The sequence below is a fragment of the Glycine max genome, chromosome 11 (assembly GCF_000004515.6).
Source record: "Glycine max cultivar Williams 82 chromosome 11, Glycine_max_v4.0, whole genome shotgun sequence".
Classification (NCBI taxonomy): domain Eukaryota; kingdom Viridiplantae; phylum Streptophyta; class Magnoliopsida; order Fabales; family Fabaceae; genus Glycine; species Glycine max.
The window spans coordinates 9445973-9466920 of record NC_038247.2 but is presented as its reverse complement, the minus strand read 5'-3'; the positions used below and the strand labels follow the sequence as shown (position 1 = coordinate 9466920).

At 33.1% G+C, this 20948-nt stretch overlaps 3 protein-coding genes and 1 pseudogene across 4 annotated transcripts; 2 read left to right on the top strand and 2 right to left on the bottom strand.

The window, feature by feature from the left end:
* Positions 1–82: 82 nt before the first annotated feature.
* On the bottom strand, positions 83–4023 carry LOC100818743 (peptidyl-prolyl cis-trans isomerase FKBP16-3, chloroplastic). The gene is made up of 7 exons (XM_003537874.5): positions 3867–4023; positions 3125–3393; positions 2263–2346; positions 1552–1601; positions 1129–1177; positions 900–974; positions 83–393 (listed from the first exon to the last, which is right to left on the bottom strand). The coding sequence occupies exons 1-7, from the start codon at positions 3916–3918 to the stop codon at positions 274–276; spliced, it is 699 nt and encodes a 232-aa protein (XP_003537922.1). The 5' UTR covers positions 3919–4023; the 3' UTR covers positions 83–273.
* Positions 4024–4853: 830 nt separating this feature from the next.
* On the top strand, positions 4854–12465 carry LOC100818209 (membrane-associated protein VIPP1-like). Of its 2 annotated transcripts, NM_001255079.2 has the most exons (11): positions 4854–5064; positions 5191–5297; positions 5389–5499; positions 5702–5766; positions 5850–5931; positions 6551–6625; positions 10094–10164; positions 10262–10344; positions 10982–11046; positions 11749–11823; positions 12090–12465. In NM_001255079.2, exons 1-11 carry the CDS (start codon positions 4947–4949, stop codon positions 12204–12206), a joined length of 969 nt encoding a protein of 322 aa, NP_001242008.2. In that variant the 5' UTR covers positions 4854–4946; the 3' UTR covers positions 12207–12465. The 2 variants fall into 2 exon arrangements, with proteins under 2 accessions (NP_001242008.2, XP_014619005.1); XM_014763519.2 differs by lacking the exon at positions 4854–5064 and having other exon boundaries at positions 5189–5297; positions 5381–5499; positions 12090–12423.
* A 2004-nt stretch (positions 12466–14469) lies between these two features.
* Positions 14470–15075, top strand: LOC100500558 (uncharacterized). Its single transcript, NM_001364605.1, has one exon. The coding sequence runs from the start codon at positions 14577–14579 to the stop codon at positions 14820–14822; it is 246 nt and encodes an 81-aa protein (NP_001351534.1). The 5' UTR covers positions 14470–14576; the 3' UTR covers positions 14823–15075.
* A 2833-nt stretch (positions 15076–17908) lies between these two features.
* On the bottom strand, positions 17909–19553 carry LOC106795022 (endochitinase PR4-like; annotated as a pseudogene).
* Positions 19554–20948: the final 1395 nt, after the last annotated feature.

The window sequence follows — 20948 nt, the reverse complement described above, 5'->3', positions numbered from 1 at the left end:
AAGATCTCGTCTTCCTCTAGGACAGCAGATAATCCAGCATAAACTATCAATAGAATGTTTACTAGCCCATTAAGTAGAAACATAAGGAAATTTTTTCGTGATATTTGAACTCAGAAGTCAGAACAATGTTACTCAACATAGCTAGGAGATTTTTGCGAATTTCTCAAAAAGAATTAACGATCGTATAGAATGGTGATGGTGCCAGTGACAAACAAAATTAAGATACAAGATTGATTAGGTACTACAATTAAAGCTAGAATGGACAAACTCATTTTATTCCTCATCCACTTCAAGCCCCGGTATGTATTCCAAACTAACATCAAATATGACTGGACTGCTTGGAGCCACCCTTGGTCTTCCAGGAGCAGAAGTAAGGCCTTTTGGGAATGCCAGCTGCCAAATTAAAAAGCAAAGAAGAGATATGTGGCTAACAATTAGAACCGAAGACTTGTCATTTTCAATTAGTAAAGAAAATGACAAATGCTAACTAGTGCTCTTAAGGCATTGGTTAAGAAACTTAAAGTAGAAATGTTTTTATTGGAAGACAAAAAATTGCACAGCCCATGATCATTTTTGCGCTTTCCTATGATTTCCACAATAAATGTTTTCCCCTTTTAGTTCCTTAACCAATGCGTCATAAGGACACCTGTTAGCAAGACTCAAAGAAAATTATCAGAGCACCAAGTGATTGCTATAGATTGTCAATGCACACTGCTCATTCTCATAGCCAATGGCCACGGAGAAACTAGGAATATGGAAGCTTAATATTGAAGAAGTTGTACTATGCTTCACAAGGAAAAACACACGTTGTTTAAGATTTTGAATGTGTTACTATGTTGGGAGATGCTACAGGCTTACACATGGGGAATCTAGCATCAGCTATCAAGAAAGAAGCTTACTGATCCGGGTATGTACAGTCGACGTTTCCCTCCTACTTTCATGCTCAGAATACCTTCATCAAGTCCTTGTATCACCTGTTACTCATTGGGTTGAATATCAGTTTATCTTGAAAAGGATTATCCAACAATTGGCCCCAAAACTATTGTTTTTCAAGTTTGAACACTAATAACTACAATGAAGGTTAAATTCTTAAGTTTGATAACATTAAAAGCAACATCCAGAGTTTACCTGACCAGAACCAACACGAAAAATATAAGGCTGACCTTTCTCCAGTGAACTGTAAAATTGAAAAGGGGGGAAAAGAGCAACACATAATGTACCTGCCTATGTCATCTTCAAAGGCTTCAAATTCATTTTTATCAAAGTGCAAACATGATAGTACACATATAATTGTAATCAGGGTTAAAAGTGAAGATCTTCAAAACAAAAATTGGAAGGTGACAAAAAGCTGAAAAAGGAATGGACAAGTTAGCAAAATATAGCTGATTGACGATTCTCTTAATAACATATTTAGAAGTCCAACATATGATTAGGCATGGCTGTACAATTCTGTATAGTCAAATAAAACTTCTCATGTATACACAACAACAAACACCATTCCACATCTAGCAATTCAATGACTGAAGAAAGATTGATAGAAATTTGTAATACCTATCAAATATTTGTCCGGAGGGAACCATTGCAACATAATTAGCAGCCACCTGTAATTACATTTCATCAAGGATTATTAGAGTCATCAGAGAGGCACATGGAAATGAAGTCAGTCTTGCCATATTGAGAACAATATCACCTGCTGACAGAGGACTTAACTCTACTCCAGACAAAAGTCACTTTTAAGTTTATTCAAGGGTGAAAAAGTGAAGATATATTACAAACTTTAGCTAGTTCCTACTTTAGAGTGGAGGAGGTAGAGAGGCCATGCCTGGACCAAAAAGCATGCCATTGTGAAGAAGTTTGGCTCAGTTGTGGGACAAATGCAGCTGCTGCCTCAAATGATATTTTTAAAAAAATATGCCTACAGTGATTCAAGTGCTTGAGAAAGTTATGCAGTGCCCTAAAGATTAATTTTGATGAAAAAGGAAGCATAGAATGGCAAAGTGAATCTGCAGAAGCATATGTTATGTTGAAGAACTTAGTAGATGGCAAGCCCATATAAGATAAGGCCATCACCAATATTTGTAGAGTATTTTCTACATAAAAGGTAAAAATAAATATACAATCAGACCATTTGTCAAGAAAAAACATATTCAGTTGTCTAAGTAGTTAGGCGTTGATCTAGTTCAAATTTGGAATCGGTTGCCATTTTGAAAGGTTGAGACATGCATACATGAGAACCTGAACAAGTCAGAAGACTTTACAGACCTGAAATCCAATTGGTGGACTAGGACCTTGTCCAACTTTAATATCCTTGTATTGCAAACCTGATCCAGTAGTTACCGTAGGCACCTGCATTGCATAAAATATTCAAAAACAGCATCAGTCAATAACTATGGAAATTAAAGTGTTAACAAAGTAAAATTCACTGGCCTAATCATTTTTATTGATGGTCAAAGGTTCCTAAAAGTGTGTCCCTTTGAATTCAAGTGCTATCACGTTGATTAACTATTTCTAACAATAACAGATTCTTCATTGCATAGCATGCACAATTGACAGAATCTGACCCTATAACAGAAATATTGAAACTAAACTGAATATTAGACCAATTATACAACAGTATCATATGTAGAACTATAGGAATCTATGCACATTCCTCTTAGAAAGTTAGATTCTGTTTGCTAGAAACAATGTGGGGGTAGATTAGACACTGTGCAAAAATATTAATTCTTAAATTTCAGCAAGTCAATAAAGCTTAACTGCCAGAGTTTTTTGGGTCACAAAACTTGAAATAAAGGGACAGCACAAGGTGAGCCTTGGTGATCTCTTTAAGACTAGCAACAATTTGTTAAGAACCTTATCAGTGGGGGCTATAAAATCTCTAACCACTTTATATGGCAAGAAAGTTTAATAGAAATTATCATATCTTCAGCAATATTTATATAAATGATGTTTCAACTTTCAAGTCCCCAAGATTTCAGACATGATTCACCTTACAGAAAGTGATTCAACCGTATGAAAGTGAATGCATTCGAAGCAACATACAGCAATCAGTACCAGCAATGTTTAAAACAAATGGAGAAAAACATAGAAATAAGGCAAAAGAAGGGGCTATGTAATCTCACCATACATTTTCAAGCTCTTTCTCACAAGTGTCATCACACAGTTTAGGCTTTTCCTCTGGGGGCAAACCAGCTCCATTTGCATCCAGCGAACCGATGAAGAGACCCGAGACTCCTAAAGCTAACCCAAGAAAGTCTCTACGTGAATTGGCATTAAACATAGCTGTGGTGCATTCCCTTGTCTCTGAGGACTTGACTTTAATCACTAATCTTCGAAGTTTGTCAACCAAAATGCTTTGAGGAGGAGCAAAAGAGGGACTTTTACCACAAGTAGAACCTAGCAAAAGGTAAACTAAGTTCAGAAAACAATCATGGCATTTGAAGAAGGGAAGTTGGGCCAACAACACTATGCAGAAACTGATTTCTTTTTTTCCTTCTATCGGGCAAATGCTAGTTTTTGTTAGCAGGGGACTTGAAACTGCAATCTCTACCCCCTTCCCTTCTCCCTTCACCACTAGATCAACCTTATATGAATTCACATTCTATGAATTTCTACTGCTTAGTGCTTATGAATCCACATTCTATGAATGTCTACTGCTTAGTGCTTGCCATTGACAGTATATATCAACACGACATTTTTTTTTTAATTTATAAAAAGCAATTTTATTTTTAAAGTACATACATGTCATGCTATAAAAAGGTTATAACTTGTTGATGGGATAGAAGAGAATTATACATTGTTGAGATAGAGAGCAAAACAAAAAAAAAAAAATGCAAATTTGAGGAAGAGAAGTGAATGGGATTGATTACCAAGTTGGAGAAGCAGAGAGGAGGCCATGGTAGGCATAACCAAGGATGTCATGTGATGATGTCCGCAAAATGGATAAACTGAATCTTCTCAAACATGGTTTGGAGCTGGAGCAAGTGTTTGTACCTACCACGTGGCAGATAGAAATGAATAGAGGGCACTGAATTTGTATGCACGTAACTTAATATTGCATTTGTGGGCACTTTTTTAATGTATTTTTTTATACAAAATTATTAGAAATTACAAAATTTTATGAATCTTACTTATTATTTAGAGTAAATTACATAAATTTTATTTGAGATTTTGTAAAATTACATAAATTTTATCTATTTTTTTTAACATTTACACTAATTTCCGTTCGGGGATCCCTATATAATGTTTTTCAAGTAATTAAAAAATATTACTATATTAGTGTATACTTTTAAATAACTAAAGAGGATTAATATAATGTGTAACATGGTGTAAATGTATATTTTCAAATAATTAAAGAAAATTAGTGTGAGAATAGATAAAGACAAAAATGTCTATGTAATTTCATTAAATTTCAAAAGATGTAAGTATAATTTATTCTATAATTTAATGTGTTTCAGTTTTGTAGTTTTCTGATAAAATTTAACAAATAATGATAAATTTCTTATAAAACTTTGTACTAATTTCCTAAGATTTTTTTGGTACGATTATCTTCCACTAGAGATAATGTTACTTGATAACGGTAAGATCACACTTTTCAATATAAAAATGATCAATTCAAACTATCAAGTCAAAACTAAAAATAAATAAATTCTTAATTAACAGTTAAAAAACTCTTAACTAATCAAATTAATTCATAAAATTTCAGTGGTTCTTTCTCTGGTCGAAAAAGAAAACTAATGATTCCAAATATACGGAGCAGATTGCGTGGACTCGAGTGCAAAAATAGGCCGATCCAGGAGACGGGCCCAATTCGTTTCGGCCCATTCCAAAAGGAAGGTGCTGGTATCGAGGAGCGTGAGGAGGAGCAAGGCTGAGAGGAGTGTTCCCAAAATCGCAATATCTTCAACTCTATCTGCAACAGCCAACTTTCTCGTTCGTCGATCACAAAAATGGCGGCGAAACTTCAAATATTTACGGGATTGCCCCCCGCGCCATTTCAATCTTCCTCCTCCACTCTCTGCGTACTCAAGAAGCCTCTCACTACCTCCTTCTTCGGCACTGCACGAGGTAATTTACTATCCTCTCTCTCTTTCTGCTACTCGCAATCGTTAATTTCCGTTTAATTTACTTAAACGCTTCATTTATAACGTGATTAGTTTAATTAACTTTGTTTCGAACTTCTAATCGTTGCAGTGGAAGTTCTGAAACTTCGAGTGATGAGGATTGCGAAGCCTGCGCGCGGTGGAGGTGCTCTCGGTGCTCGCATGAACCTCTTTGACAGGTTCGCCAGAGTTGTGAAGGTGAAAAAAGCACTGAAACGACAGTCGCTTAGCTTTAATATTCTCATTGTCGTTGTCGTTATGGTTAGATTTTGTCATCTTAGTAATGCAGTCGTACGCAAACGCTGTCTTAAGCTCGTTTGAAGATCCGGAGAAAATATTGGAGCAAGCTGTGCTTGAAATGAACGACGACTTGACCAAAATGCGTCAAGCTACTGCACAAGTTAGTTACAATTATTTTTAGAAAAATGTTGTTGTATTAGTTGTTTCCTTGTGTTCTTTCAATCACTATTTTACTCTTATAATTGTTTTGCTTGTTTGAGTTTATATGGATTATGATTATACACAAACTATTTAGCTGTAAACTGACTTCAAAAAGGATTGTTAGTTCAACTTTATTTTCATTGAACAATTTTTGTCTTCAGGTGTTGGCATCTCAAAAGCGGTTGGAAAATAAATACAAGGCTGCACAACAAGCTTCTGAAGAGTGGTAATGTATGAAAGAGTTATTATCTTAATTTTCTAATGATGTATGGTATATAAACATGCCTTTGTGCTTTTTAACTGATGTAGGTACCGGAAAGCACAACTTGCTCTTCAGAAAGGTGAAGAGGATCTTGCTCGTGAAGCACTTAAGAGGCGTAAATCTTATGCGGTACATTCTCATTTTGTTGAACAGTTTTATGCTAATATTTGTTTTGAATTTCTATGTTAGGTTTTTAATATGGCTGTTTAATTTGTGGAGTGTAAATGAGTCAAATGAAGTTGTTGATTTTTTCTTCTTCCTTTCATATGGTTATTAAATGTTTTGGCAATTTGTCCTCCTGTCATTGCTTAATAGTATTGAAACATTTAATGCTTGCTATTCTTATATTCCCATTCCTAGAAGCATATTAAAAGCTTGATTGGAACTGTACCCTGTGTTCTGAAGTCATTTTACCAAATCTATAGGTCTATGAATTGGATTAACCATTCAGATTGTGATGGGTTATAATGTGTTTTGATTAGCTTAAGTTGTTAGAATCTTTGGATGACGACACGACAGACTTCACAGTAGCTGACTCTTTAAAGTGCTTTCATATGTACATTTCAACTCATGTCAGATTGATGAAAATTTGAATGCTGATGACAGTGTTGTAGATTAAAAAATTGGAGTTTGCCAAAGTTTGATTTGAACTTTTATTCTATGATTCAAGAAAGTGCATCTTCAAAATAGTGCCTTATATGCATATTGCATAACAGAAAGCTCATTATATGCTTTTAATATGTTGCAGGATAATGCCAGTTCTTTGAAAGCTCAACTTGATCAACAAAAGACTGTTGTTGAGAATCTTGTCTCTAATACAAGGGTAAGCTAAATCTTGTTTTTTCCCAATATGTCAAAACACTGGATTTTTTTTTAATCAGCAAAAATAGTATTGTATTATATATTAAACAGTACAAGTTGTACTGAAGGGGTTACACAGTGGCCAGTTTGAGTAGGACTATGGTGTCCTAATACATAGTTTACAACATGAATTAAGAAACCATAGTTCTGACATTATACTTATCTCACAGTTACCCCCACTTATATAATTATCCCACCCTAATCACATAAAGGCCTCCTTCATGTTGCTGGTATAGTGATGAAATGGCATGTTAAAACCTTTATCCAGATTTTTTAGCCAAGTCCAGCGGATAAATATAGCATCCTCCAACAGCTTACTATCATTAAAATTTTCCTCTTCAAAAACAATCTTATTCCGATGCTGGCAAATACTCCAAGTCAAGGAAATCCACCAGCATTTCCATTTTTGAAAGCTGTTACCATTTTCTTTGCCAGCCACATGCTGGAGGAAGTGCATTCTCTGGTTCTGTGGAAGTGGTGCTGAGATGTTTATCCACAATGATGATTCCCACCAAAGCAGCATGATTTTGCTGCAACTAAAGAAGAGATGTGCTGCATCCTCTTTTTTATTTTTGCAGAATGGGTATGTGGGATCATGTATATCCACATTCCTCCTGCGCAGGTTGATTTTAGTTGGTAATCTGTCCCTGATTAGTCTCCACACGAAGAAAGTGACTTTACTAGGGACCTTGACCTTCCACAGCTCTGAAAAAGTACCTTCCCACCAAACCTGTACCCATTCCCGGCTGTGTATACACCCGATACATCTTCCTTACAAATCCACTTATCTTCTCGATCCAGGTGAATGCTGGTGCCTTCTAAATCTTCTAAGAACCTCACAGTCATATCCATCTCGCCATCAAAGAGTTCGCGTCTCCATTTGAAGTCCCATTCCCATCCTTCATCTATGAAACTGCCCATTTGCTGAATGACATGATTTTGCTGCTTCGATATGGAAAAAAGTGTAGGGTATTTCTGCTTAAGTGATACTCCATCCTCCTTCCATCCATCCTCCTAGAATTTAACCTTTGCTCCACACCCTACTTTTCATTTTATCCCTTTAGCTAAACAACTGCCATCTACGCCAGCAGAAGCTATGCTGTTTATATCCTTCCACCATGCTGATACTCTATTACCCCTTCTTTCTCCCTCCAAATTACACCAGTCACCATATTTTGAAATCAGTATTTTAGTCCACAATTCTCCTTGGTTCACCATATTTTGAAATCAGTATTTTAGCCCACAATTCTCCTTGGTTATGGAAGAGATTCCACTTCCACTTTTTGAGAAGAGCATAATTAAACTTCCTAAGGTCCCTAATTCCAATTCCTCTTTTCTCCTTTGGTAGACACACCGATTCCCACTTCACCCACGCTATCTTCTTATGCTCCATACCTCCACCCCACAAAAAACGCCTATGTATCCACACTAGTTTGTCCAGAATGCTGTTTGGGGCCCTGAAAAAAGAAAAGAAATATATAGGAATAGAATTTAGGACAGACTTTATGAGTGTTACCCTTCCCCCAAATGATAGTAGTTTTTGTTTCCATTTTGCCAATTTTCTCTCACTTTTCTTGACGATAGGATCCCACAACTCGAAACACCTTGGGTTTGCCCCAATCGGGATACCCAAGTATAGAAAAGGTATGACCAGTAGCCTGCAATTTAAGTAACTAGCAGCAGTCACCTTCCAACTCTCCGACATCCCAATTGCCCCAAAACTACTATTTGAGAAGTTAATTTTGAGGCCTGAGACTAGTTCAAAACTTCTTAAAATCACCTTAATCGCTTTCACATTTTCCATGGATGCTTTCCTAAGAAAAAGTGTATCATTTGCATACTGCAATATGCTAATTTTGACCTCATTTTTGCCCACAAGGAAGCCTTGAAACAAGTTTTTGTCCATTGCTTCTCTCACCAATCCATTTAGTCCCTCCACAACAATGTTAAATAAGAACGGAGCTAAAGGGTCCCCTTGTAGTGCATTTTTTAGACAGTATGGATATAGAAGCGGATTTTAGACAGCCTTCAATCCATGATATCCATTTTGCACAAAACCCAATCCCCTTCAACATATACAGCAAGAATTCCCAAGATACTGAATCATAAGCCTTTTCGTAATCTACTTTGAAAACCAAGCACGGCTTGTTCCTTATCTTTGCTTCATGGATCACTTCGTGATTCATAAACCTTTTCGTAATCTACTTTGAAAACACTGGATTGTTATATAGAGACATCAAAGTATAGAAGTCACTAGTGTCAAGAATGCCTAAGTCATAGTTGTAGGTGTATATTCCTAAAACCTTGCTAAATCATAGTTCTATCTTTGGTTCTTAGAAAGAGTAAGCTGTGTTTCTTGAGTTCATTTTTATAAATTTTTTCCTAGGCATGTCTTACTGCCACTAGGAGTTATACTTTGCTTTGGTCCACATTATTTAGGTATGATTGATTATTTTTTAATCCCAAAGTTTTTCTTTTGGGTTTGGACTTTGGTTGCAGTAGAAACTGGAAATTTTAATTTTTTAAGGTTTGGTTCTTCATTCTCCATCCATTTACTTGTAGGATATATTAACGGACTTCTATTTAAACATTGTAGTGCATTTTTTAAGATGAATGATTATTTTAATGGATTGTTGTAGAAAATTGCTATATTCTTGGTTGTGTGGATTGTGGAGAAATCAAATTGTAGCTGTGAAACCTATTGAAGGAACTGTAGGTGTGACCATCCACCATGATTTACTTAGCTTTCCACTTTACCCACTACTGGTGACCTATTTTCATCAGCATGTCACAATAAAATCTTCTATTTCAAAAGTCATTTCTTTCCTTGAATTAACCCTAGAATCCATGAACCATGGTTTCCACTGCTTGTGCGGTTCACATTATAAAGGAATTAATTAACCCATATTACCTCCCTTATTAACTGCACATGTTTCATCCTCTAAAATACATACAATAAATAAGAGTATAAGACTACAATCTGCTAACTTTCTACCATTGCCATCCGAAAAAACCTACCCTTAACCTTGACTTGTAAGCTTGCACTGTTCTACAACTGATCAAACAATGATATCCTCCTATAGCTTCTGCTGTGCCTGTCTTTACCTTGGCTATGAATGTAAAATCATCTTGAGAATGAAAAAAATTAGCAAAATTAATTTCTGGCTTGTAGGCTAGAGCCTAAAATGTACCAGTGGACTTATACTATTGATGGGGAGAATGCAGTTTAAAACTTGAGATGGAAAGTTGTTTGCTGGAAGAAGTGGACACAACAAACTGCACTTTTTCTACCTTTTTTTTGTAAGAGGTGCCTCCTTCTAGAAATGATCGGAATCGGTTGAACAATTTTAGTTTACTACTCTAATACTGGCATTTTTTATTCCAAGTAACATTTATTGATCACAATTATGATAAATTGTTTATTTTGTAGCTTTTGGAGAGTAAGATACAAGAGGCAAGGTCGAAAAAAGATACTCTCAAAGCAAGAGCTCAATCGGCAAAGTTTGTCTTTCAAATCTCTTACCCATTTACTTTCTTCTTGTTACAGTCTATATTCTCTGGCATTTTTAGTAATGATTGTTGGTTGATGTTCCTTCAGGACTGCAACCAAGGTGAGTGAGATGCTGGGAAATGTCAATACAAGTAGTGCTCTTTCAGCTTTTGAAAAGATGGAAGAGAAAGGTAAGAAAACTCATTGAGTCTACTTTGGCTGTTTGGATATGTAAATAATACTTCTATATAACCTGGCCTGTACTTAATGTGTACTCTTAACCACACCACATACAGACATATAATTTCATTGTCATTCCCGAGATATTTTGAGGTTCTATGCTTCCTATCCTGCTTCCCTTTCTTTTTTCTTTTTGCAAACTGATAACGAATTAGCATATGCATAAACTATAAAATCAGGGAAAAGATCTGACAAGTGGAAGCTTCTAGTGGTTCAAAAATCAAAACCTTTTCTATCTGAATGCATTTTGATTTTGACAAATAACAAGGGCTATATTGCACAATCATGATGTATTATGATTAGGCCGAACCTGTACTTTGTGAATTATGGGCATTTTGATCATATGCATGCTTATTCTTAATTATCCTTATAAGTATAATTGTATTCAAAATCTATAATAATGATGAAAATTGAGTAAAATGAAACTTGGTTTATGTTAACATGATATGACATGCTTAAAAACTACAAACTAATCAATAGAATAAAAAATATGTGAACATCTGCCACGATTACGTAAGCTTTTTATGTGCTTTTATTATTGTATATGAAATTATTTTTCTCTGTAATTATTTTCGGTTATCTTGATAGTGTTGACAATGGAGTCCCAAGCTGAAGCTCTTGGCCAGTTGACAAGTGATGATCTTGAAGGAAAGGTAGTAATTATATCATGTAACTTCAAATTTATTTGTATGCATTATATGTTGAGCTTGGAAATGAACGAATACAAGTTAAAAGGAAAAAGAAAACTAGATTTGTTTTACTTAAATTTATTCTTATGGGAAACAGGATCAAAGGACCCAAGCCCAAGTTTATTGCATCTTAGGGATGTTCAAAATAGTGTAAATTGAAATCTTCTGAAATATTATTATCATAGCTAGACTCACTACTCTCACTGGGTCATTGAATAAATTGCCTGCAAATGGAATGTCAAAAACTGTTATGTTTTCTATTCAATAATAATGCAGTTTTCTTAGTGTATTTCACTTGCCATAGGAAAATGTAGAAACCATTTCCCTGGAAGCTATTTAGTAAAGAAATAAACTCTGAGCCCAGTGATTATGTAGCAGAATCTGCATTATGTAAATCTTTTCTTTCGTAAATAATTTGAATACAGCTCTGAACCACAAAAAGCACTTAGAACAAGCCTAAGTTCCAAATATATATTGGGATTTGTTATATAAATCCTTGGCTTGGTCAAATGGATTCATGGGCTGCATCATCCATTAGTTATCATGCATTAGAATTGGGGAGTTTGGACTGTGGAGTGACAAAGGTTGTAAAACTTATTCCTTCACTATATAACTGTTTGTGAAACTCATGGATTTCATTCTCCTATTAATTATTGATTTTTGCAGTTTGCTTTGCTTGAGGGCTCGTCCGTTGATGACGACCTTGCGAATTTGAAAAAAGAATTATCTGGTGCCTCAAAGGTATGCTTCAAATGGGAAATAGTTTGTATGCTTGGTAATAATGAAATGAGGATTTTTTTAATTAACTGTCTTGCAACTTGTTCTCATTCCTTTTTTTGTGACGAAAACCTGTGAAAGAACCGGTGAATATTTTTTCTTTCTTTCCAAAAGCATTATATTTTGCTAAAGAAAGTAAATTTGACGGAGAGGAAGTTTCGTACGATACTACCTACATGCTACATATAATTTTTTTTCCATTTAATTGTTTGACTGTTTGCTTGAAGCAGAAAGGGGACCTTCCTCCTGGAAGAAGTACCACCAGCGCCAACACTGGGATTCCATTTCGAGATGCTGAGATCGAGTTGGAACTTGATCAATTGAGGCAAAGAGCAAAGGAATTTTGAAGCATGGATTCTTTTTTGTTTCTTCATATCAAATCTTCAATTTAGTTTCTTTATTTCTGATATCAACGTTGTACAGCTAAAGGCCAATCACGATATTGTTCGACTACTGGCCAAAAATTGATTAGAAAAATGAACTGATTAGCTGCATGCTCTTGTAGCTCATGTTATATGTTAATTACCTTAAGTGTGATGATATTGTAATATATAATTTGTACCATCAGAAGTCTTTTTTATTCCTATTAAAATGCATGATTTGCACAAAAGCTTCATTTTCTCACATGACAATTTTCACTAGGAGCAATGCTGTATTAAATCTCGTAGTTTGCACGTGAACACCTTCAATGAGGATCAAGGTTAGTAACACCACCATGTTGATAAATCAATAGGATAACCCTTTTGACCTTTTGTTAAGCCAGATTTACGTTTTCTTCGTGTAAAATATTCATTTTTCCGAGTTAAAATTGCGGAGAACAGAGTTTATTTTACCATCAAAATAATGTTTAATGAGTGCGGTGCATATTTTTGTGTGCAAGGACACACCGATAGTGTCTAGCTGCTGATAAAAGTGAGGCCAATTTTTAGTGTATAGCGACAAATTCTTCCTTTTGGTTTTAGTAATTATAAGCTAGATTGCAAATGTGAACGGAAGAAACAAGCATATGAAGCATTCAAACTATGAACTGAAGTTTTCAAAGTTTAATGTGTTATAATAATCGAAAATGAATCACGAGAAAGCTTGTTTCGATCATTAAAAAGAACTTCAATATACGACCCAGTTATAAATTAATTAATCAAAAGCAAAACGACTATAATATTGCAATATATCATTGTATAAAAATTAGAGTATGGTGAGATAATTGACTCCTATAATAAAAATTAAAGTCTTCATTCTTTAGGCGAATATTTTTAAGAGTTATTTTCTCTATCATTAAGTCAAGTGACGTCTCTTGCATAATTGCATTGAGTATCCACTTTTATCATTTATAATTTTTCATTCATTCAGACACTATTACTTAAAATCAATTTTAATTGAAATTTGATTCAATTTTAAATTTTAATTGCTGATAAATTATGATACCTTTCTTCTATATCATAAATTAAATGCAAAATAATTTTGTGTGTGTACAATGAATGTATTAAAAACATAACTTAACCTTTTTTATTAGCAAAATTGATTAATTTAATTATTACAAAAATTACATATGACGGTTGAAGATTCTGGTTGTCTGTCATGTCTGGGCGCGCCTTCATTGTTTTTGCGCTATTTGTCCCATTGGATTCTACTAGCCCAACTAACACGGCTTTGATTTTCCTTCTTTTCCTACTTTATCATTTTTCTCTCTCCCTGATTTGCAAAATAAAATAAAAAAGTAAAAGTGCTAGTTTAGTTAGAATTTGGGACTGAAAGAAAGCACCAACTTGTTATTAAATTCCTCTGTCAAAAACTGAAAAACTATGTGATATTCTAAATAACAGGTTAGGTTTGATCTTGCGAAAAATTAAAAAAAAAAAAAGGTTAGGTGTGATCTATTATTTTATTATCCTTTCATTTTTCTCTGGCATAGTCAAATGTGAGTAGTCTAGTCAATTCAACTTTTCTAATCACAGTATACGACTAAAACACAACACGATCAATCATAATATATTTGCACCTTTGCCTTGTCAACACTATTAACCAAAACTACCCTAGGATCTGGCCTTCATGACAAGGACACATTGGTAATATCAACTTATTCAACTTTAATGCACACATGACATATTCAAACATGAAATCATGTATTCTCTTTTCCGGGCAAATCATGTGCGTCATATTTAGATTGTGTTATATTATTTTGTAACCAAATTATATTAATATAAATTATTAAGTTTAATTTTTATACATCATCTGATAGAATGATATCATAAAAAATATTTGCACTATCAATGTATTTTAATAAAATTCATATAAATTACACATATTATAATTTTTATATATGTATATATAAATTATATTTCTAATGCATCTTTAAATTTTAGAATAAACATTAAAATTGATATTTTTAATTTGGTTAGAATTGTACAATAAGTAATACAAAAAATATCAATATTTCGTCATTCTCGTGTTGCTTGGCAACTTCCCCCAAATCCTTAGTCAACACGTAACACGTTCAAACCAATGTCCACTGAAAATGCCGATTGAGTCCAAAAAGACAAGCACAAATTTAACACATGTACTTGTTCCCTTTGTCTGACTATAAAATGGCACCATTTGTTGCTCCCCAACACCACCAACAAGCCACAACACAACCACAAAAGCTTTCTTTCATTGTTCCTAGCAATTAATTCACAATAACCCTTTTTTTTCTAGCTTTTTCACCAAACTTTCCAAAAATGAATTCCTCAAAGGCATGCACCCTTTTGAATTTGATCATGCTTGTTGTTATGTTGGTTGCAATTTTTATTAGCCAAAGTAGGGTGGAGGCAAGGGTTTTATCTCATTCGGAGGAGTTTGCATTTGCAAGAGCTAATAACCTTCAAACATACAGTTCATCAGCCTATGAACAAGCCAAGAAAACCATGGGGTTTTGGATGCAGCGTTTGGCTTCTGGACCTAGTCCTAAAGGCCCTGGTCATTGATACTTCACCCTAATACACACGTTCACATGTAGCTAGAATAGCTCAATTATTTTATCACTTTCGTCAATTTATTAAAAGATTCTTTAGGTCAAGATATATACAATATGATCTATCGGTGAGCACAGACCTATCTATCCACATAAATAATGGATGTATGTAGAAAAAATGAACATGGATCTAACAAGTGCAAAGATCCATGTGTATTGAAATAGGATTCTTTAATTTATATATATACGTCATTTTTTAATTTATTAGTCTCTCTCTTTATATCTCTTTTCAGCTACTTTTTATGGATTTAATATTGATGTGAATATCGTTTTGGCTAACGATTGTCATACAAAAGCCATCAACTACCTCCTTGCTCTTCCTGACCTCTTCCACTACATACCTTGACTTGATCAAGTTCCAAACGAACAGTTCAACTGTAAATTAATTAATAATAAATGAATAAATAAAAGGTAAGCAAATTTTCAATTCTTTTATATAATAAAGAGGCTACATCGACTATTCTTTATTTTTTTTTACCACTACATACGAATGAGTCTCACACCTATGTTTGAGCTAAATAAATGACATACATCAGAGTAGGTATTTATTATAATAAATTTCTATTATGTCCACACAAGTTGTGCGGCCACACACTCTTAAAAAGGTTCATTCTGCCGCACAAAAATGGACATATCCTCACATGATCGATGAGTTAATTAAGGGTATGTTTACAGAGGGGGCAGAGGAAGGAATTAAGAGATGAAAATAATTATTTTTAGATTGTCTGACATGGGAGAAAATAAGAGGAAATAAAGAATTTTTTTGTTTAATTATATAGGAAGTGAAAGGAAAAAAATGTGTAAAATTATATAAATACCTTTAATAGAAATGAAATGGGAGATAAATAGAGTTAATCTTTCGTCTTTTGTACTAAAGTATTCCTCTCTTTTCCATCCAAATTTGGATGGATAGCATTAGCAGTACTGGATGATGATGCACTTTAAAATGAAAATGTAAGTTTGTTAAAATAGTTTTATACCGTCATTTAATTATAACCTATTATATATAATAAATTTATTAATTTTTTTATAATAATTACTTTAGAAGTTATGTTAAAAATAATTTATGATTAAATGATAGTATAAAAAATACTTTACATTGTAACTATATGATCATTAAACTTATAAATAATTAGCACACAACTATAAAACTCCACATAAAAATCACTATAAATTACTTTAAACACATTTTTTTTCTTTATGCATTTTACTTCCTAATTTAATGCAATTATAGAAGAATATGCAACTTATCAATATAAGACAAATAGATTTTTTTTCATCAATTATTTTTTCTAAGAACATATATAAAAAATTTAGACTATCTCATTTTTAATCCCAAAGTACCTAATTTAGGGATGAGATACACAAATAGGATTATATATATTGTATTATTCAACACCCACAAAATACACGTGACACCCACAAAATACACTATAAGAGGAGCACAGACACTCGGTCCTTAGCAGCTGAGCTTCCTACCTGACAAGTTATCTTTAACATATTAATATTTGAAAATATATTTGAATACATTTATCTACTGGCAAATAGTTAATTATTTACATATTTACACAGACACACATTATCGTACAATTATCTTCTAGTTTTTATCTATAAGCTACAAACTACAGTTTATCTACAACATTATCAATAAAGGTTATAATAGTTCCTACAAACAAGGACCCCGTAACTACACTCCACTCCTATCAATATCGAACCCATAACACATTTGCTCACACCTTGAGCTTACATATACTTGCTCTCGTATGCATATATTTACTTTATTCTCCTCACTCATATATTTACTTGAGCGTCAGAGTTTTTTGTTTTATTGGTCTCCTCTACTATCTTCTTGACAAAAGTCACTCTCGTAACCAACGTGTGAAGTCTAGGAGCTCACTTTGACCACGTCCACCCTAATGTGTATCAACTCCGAATTTTATAAATATATATATATATATATATATATATTACTTAATTTATACTATCAATTAATCTATACATAATTTAAATTTAATTCATTTATTTAACAAATTCAATTTACACCTTAAATTCGACTCATTTAGTACATAAATTAAGTTAAGTCACCAACACATAATTTTTAAATTTTTAAAATAATTATGATAAAAATTAATAAATTTATTATAGGTAATTTATTTTTCCCATGGGCAGGAAAAAAACTCCACCTCCACCTTGATTCAGCCCTATATGTCTAAAAGCTGCACATAATGTGGCTCCTCCTTTTCTTAATTTCTCCCACTCCACCCCTTCAATATAAGTGCTGTCAGATTCCACAACTCAATATCCAAAGCAGTTAGAAACTTAGGATACATAATAATTCAGCGGTAAAGAGATTTGCGTCAAGTCAACCCAAGTCGTGCTTTTACTCTTAGGCTAGTTTAGATGAGTGCGAATTAATAAATATTTCAAAATTTTAAAATTGGTACGTTAGTGGGTGACGAGGACCGCAAACATCAATTAATTAGAGTATATAGTAATTGTTTAGGGATGTCAAATACTAATTTTTATCTATAATTAAGGCAACATTGATGGTCAACTCAGGTCCTAGTGTCTCTAACGACCTGATTAATACCCTAACAACCTGATTAATACTCTCTTTTATGAAAAAAAACAAGCAAACTCCTTCTGCTCTTCTGCTGTTAAACACAATTAACACAATTAGATCTCCTTATCTTATGGTGGATATGATAATATATGATAGAGGAAGGATTAAACATGTAACTTCTTCCCTTTCCAACACTGCTAATTCACTACTACTCATATATAAAATCGAATTATGTATGATATTATATATCTATCCTATCATATCCATATCCAATTATCAATGGATACATTTGGTAGAACTTAAATAACTTAATTAGCAAGTGAGGTTTTCTCCATGTCTCAGCAGTTTCAGAGTTTGCTCCATCACATTCAAGATGACCATTGATGGCTCTCATGGTTGAACCAAAGCCCCTGGTTGATGATAGGGCGCACATGTTCCGTCCAGTCCCACAACGCGGTCTTGAAGGCTATAACGGGTCACTGGCCACCACCGTATCCAATCCAGCTCTCCCATGCGTAGTTGAAGTTCCATGATAGTTGGATGGGTTCACGCCCATGGTAACCTTTGTCATGGGCACACGGGTACTTCTTGGTGGTTTTGCCACAATAGTTCTTTGATGCACCTTCAATCTCTCCTAAGTAGCAAAAACCTGCATGCACATGGCCACATTAATTAATATGATTCATTAACAAAGTTTATATATATGAATCCCCAAGACACATTTCAAATGAGAAAGTACTTTTATGCAAGAACAACACTACTAACAATATGATTTTCAAGGACGGTTCTGAGAGTCTACAAGGAGGATAAATATATACCATTAAGCTTTATAATAAAACATGAAAATCATGTGATCTTAAGAAGTCATGGGACAATTTAAATTATCGTAAGATTTTAATTGTTTTTTAGTTTTTTTAACCATTATAAATTAGGATATTTACCTCCTCACTGGAAACACAAGATTTTTGAATAAATTCCAATCTTTTGAATCATAAAATGCATGGGACTAGTGTTTGATTCAGGATTAGTCACATTTATTCTCACTCTTCTCTATAAATAATATATTATGTGAGAATCAAATAAAAATACTCTTTCATGGGTTAAGTGTGTGTTACCAACTGTAAATCATACTAATTGGTAATTGATTTTTAGTTGTAATCATTTATATAGCATGAAGATTTATTTATCTCACTTTTTGTACAATTAGAATAGCTTCTTTTTATATTAAAAAAACAAAACTTAGAAATAGTTTACATACCGTTGGTGTTATTTTCTAATAAGAATTAGATTTTCATTTAGATAATCTGCACAATTCTTGAATGCATACTTTTATTAGACATATTAATATGTTATTGAAATATGAAACTTGCAGGCTGGTTAAATTTAACTGAATTTGATTTTGGGATTCAAGATTTAAAGAGATATCACTTACGTTATAAATTATTCACTAATAATATAATCACATTCCAACGAAAATCGAACCCACTTTTTTTTTTTGTAGGATATGAATTTATTTCTTATCAATTTAATTAGATTGAGGTCTGGTATAGAAGGGTGTATATGTAACACCTAAAAAACTTTATTTAATTTTATCCTCTACCTAATGCATGCAATGTGCATGGATATGGAGAAATTTGAATGAAAGAGTAGTAAGTAATAATACTAACGTCTGGTTTCGTGGGTGAAATGAGCAAAAGCAGCTGCAATTTCACGCTTGGAGTCATAAGAAGAGGCAGTCCTAGCAAAGTGGTTGTAGGCAATGAGAGCATCAAGGAAGGCATCTCGTGAGTAGAAATTCTTGCCAGCACAATGGTCTTCTGCTTCATCAATTATGGCGTTGAAGAACTCGGGGGTGACGATGTCGGCGACGGAATCATCATCGTTGGGTTTGGCAGTGCCTGTGCTATAGCAAGGACCCTGTTTGCATCCTCTGCCATGCCACAGTAGTCATCACCACTCCCACAATACCCGTATTTGCTGCCTCACACCCACAGTTTTGAGCTCTCACACCCTTTGACACCATCATCAACACTAAGGCACTCATCATCACTCCTGTGACACCAATGTCATGCACCTTGTTCCCCATCATCTTGTTGTGGAAAATTCTCTCAAACTAATGTATGTGTGATCACACTTGATAGACAAGGTTGGGAATTGAGAGCACACTGATGCTGGCGCTGCTTCTATTTATAGCATGTTCCTAGTCCTTCTGTTTCTCATTGATTGTCTTTTAAGTTGGGAAAATAATGTAAATGTGTTAAGACAATGATTAATTTTATAAAAATTTAATTATTTTGCACTTCCCTAAACTTTTATTATATTTTTAATTGTGTTTCAGAACTATTTTTTATTTTGTTTAAATCATATGTATAACATAATTTTGTTTGAGTCGAATAAAATTATTTTTTATTTCAATTCGGTTGAATTTTTTTTTTAACTATGTTCTTAAACTTGTATTTATTTATTTTAACTTAATTCTTTAATTTGTATTTATTTTTTAATTAGATTTCTTCTTTATGGACCTAATTAAAAAATTACAAATTCAGGAACCTAATTAACAAAATCATGCATCTAATTAAAAATTGTTAAATAATTCTAAGATCCAGATTAATTTAACCTTTTATAAGTTTTGTAGAAAAATATCATCACATGTTTTTATGATAATTTTCGATGCAATTATTCTACGACGAATGTTAATAAAAAAAATTATTTATTGATCCATTCTTAGAGACTTACTAACAAGATTCATTAAGTTTTTAGTGAGATATTAATGGATAATTAAGACATTATTAAAAAAAAATTTAATTTCTTAAATTGATAAATATTTTAAGGTGAACTAAAAGTAGTGACGTAGTATAATATGAAATTAAGAAACGGAGTAAGTAAAATTTATGTCTCTGGTTTATAAAATATTTTGAACTTTGACTGCAAGACTAGCTAGAATTCTATTCTATTATAGAAGGCATAAATAACAGGGGAGGGGCGAGTGGGCTGACCTATAACAGTATGTAAAGAATAACAGGAAAATTGGGAAGTGGTTGTAATTATTATTATTTCAAGATTCAGCGGTAAATCTTAGAAAATTTATTCTTTTCAATATTTTTTTATAAATTAAATTTGATTAATGTAACAATTAGATTAAGAATTTTTATTAGGCATAATTTTAACACACAAATAATATTCAATTATAAATTTTATAAAATTTTAAAATTATTCGATATGAAATTAAATAATATTAATAGAACGTATATTTAAAAATCTAAATAAATATTGACAATAGTATTACATCACTATAAAATATAAATATATGGCTTTTTAAAACTTTTGTGTGCATAATCTTGAATTAATATCAAAGTTTCAATAGTTAAATTAATAAAATTTAATCTATACAAATTAAAAGTTAGTGGATAAAATAATTTTATTAGGAAATCCTTCTAGAATAACTTTCTTTACTAACTTTGGCACGTCTTGTTTTAGGTTGGTTTTCAAATTATAAATAAATTCGTTTAACTTATA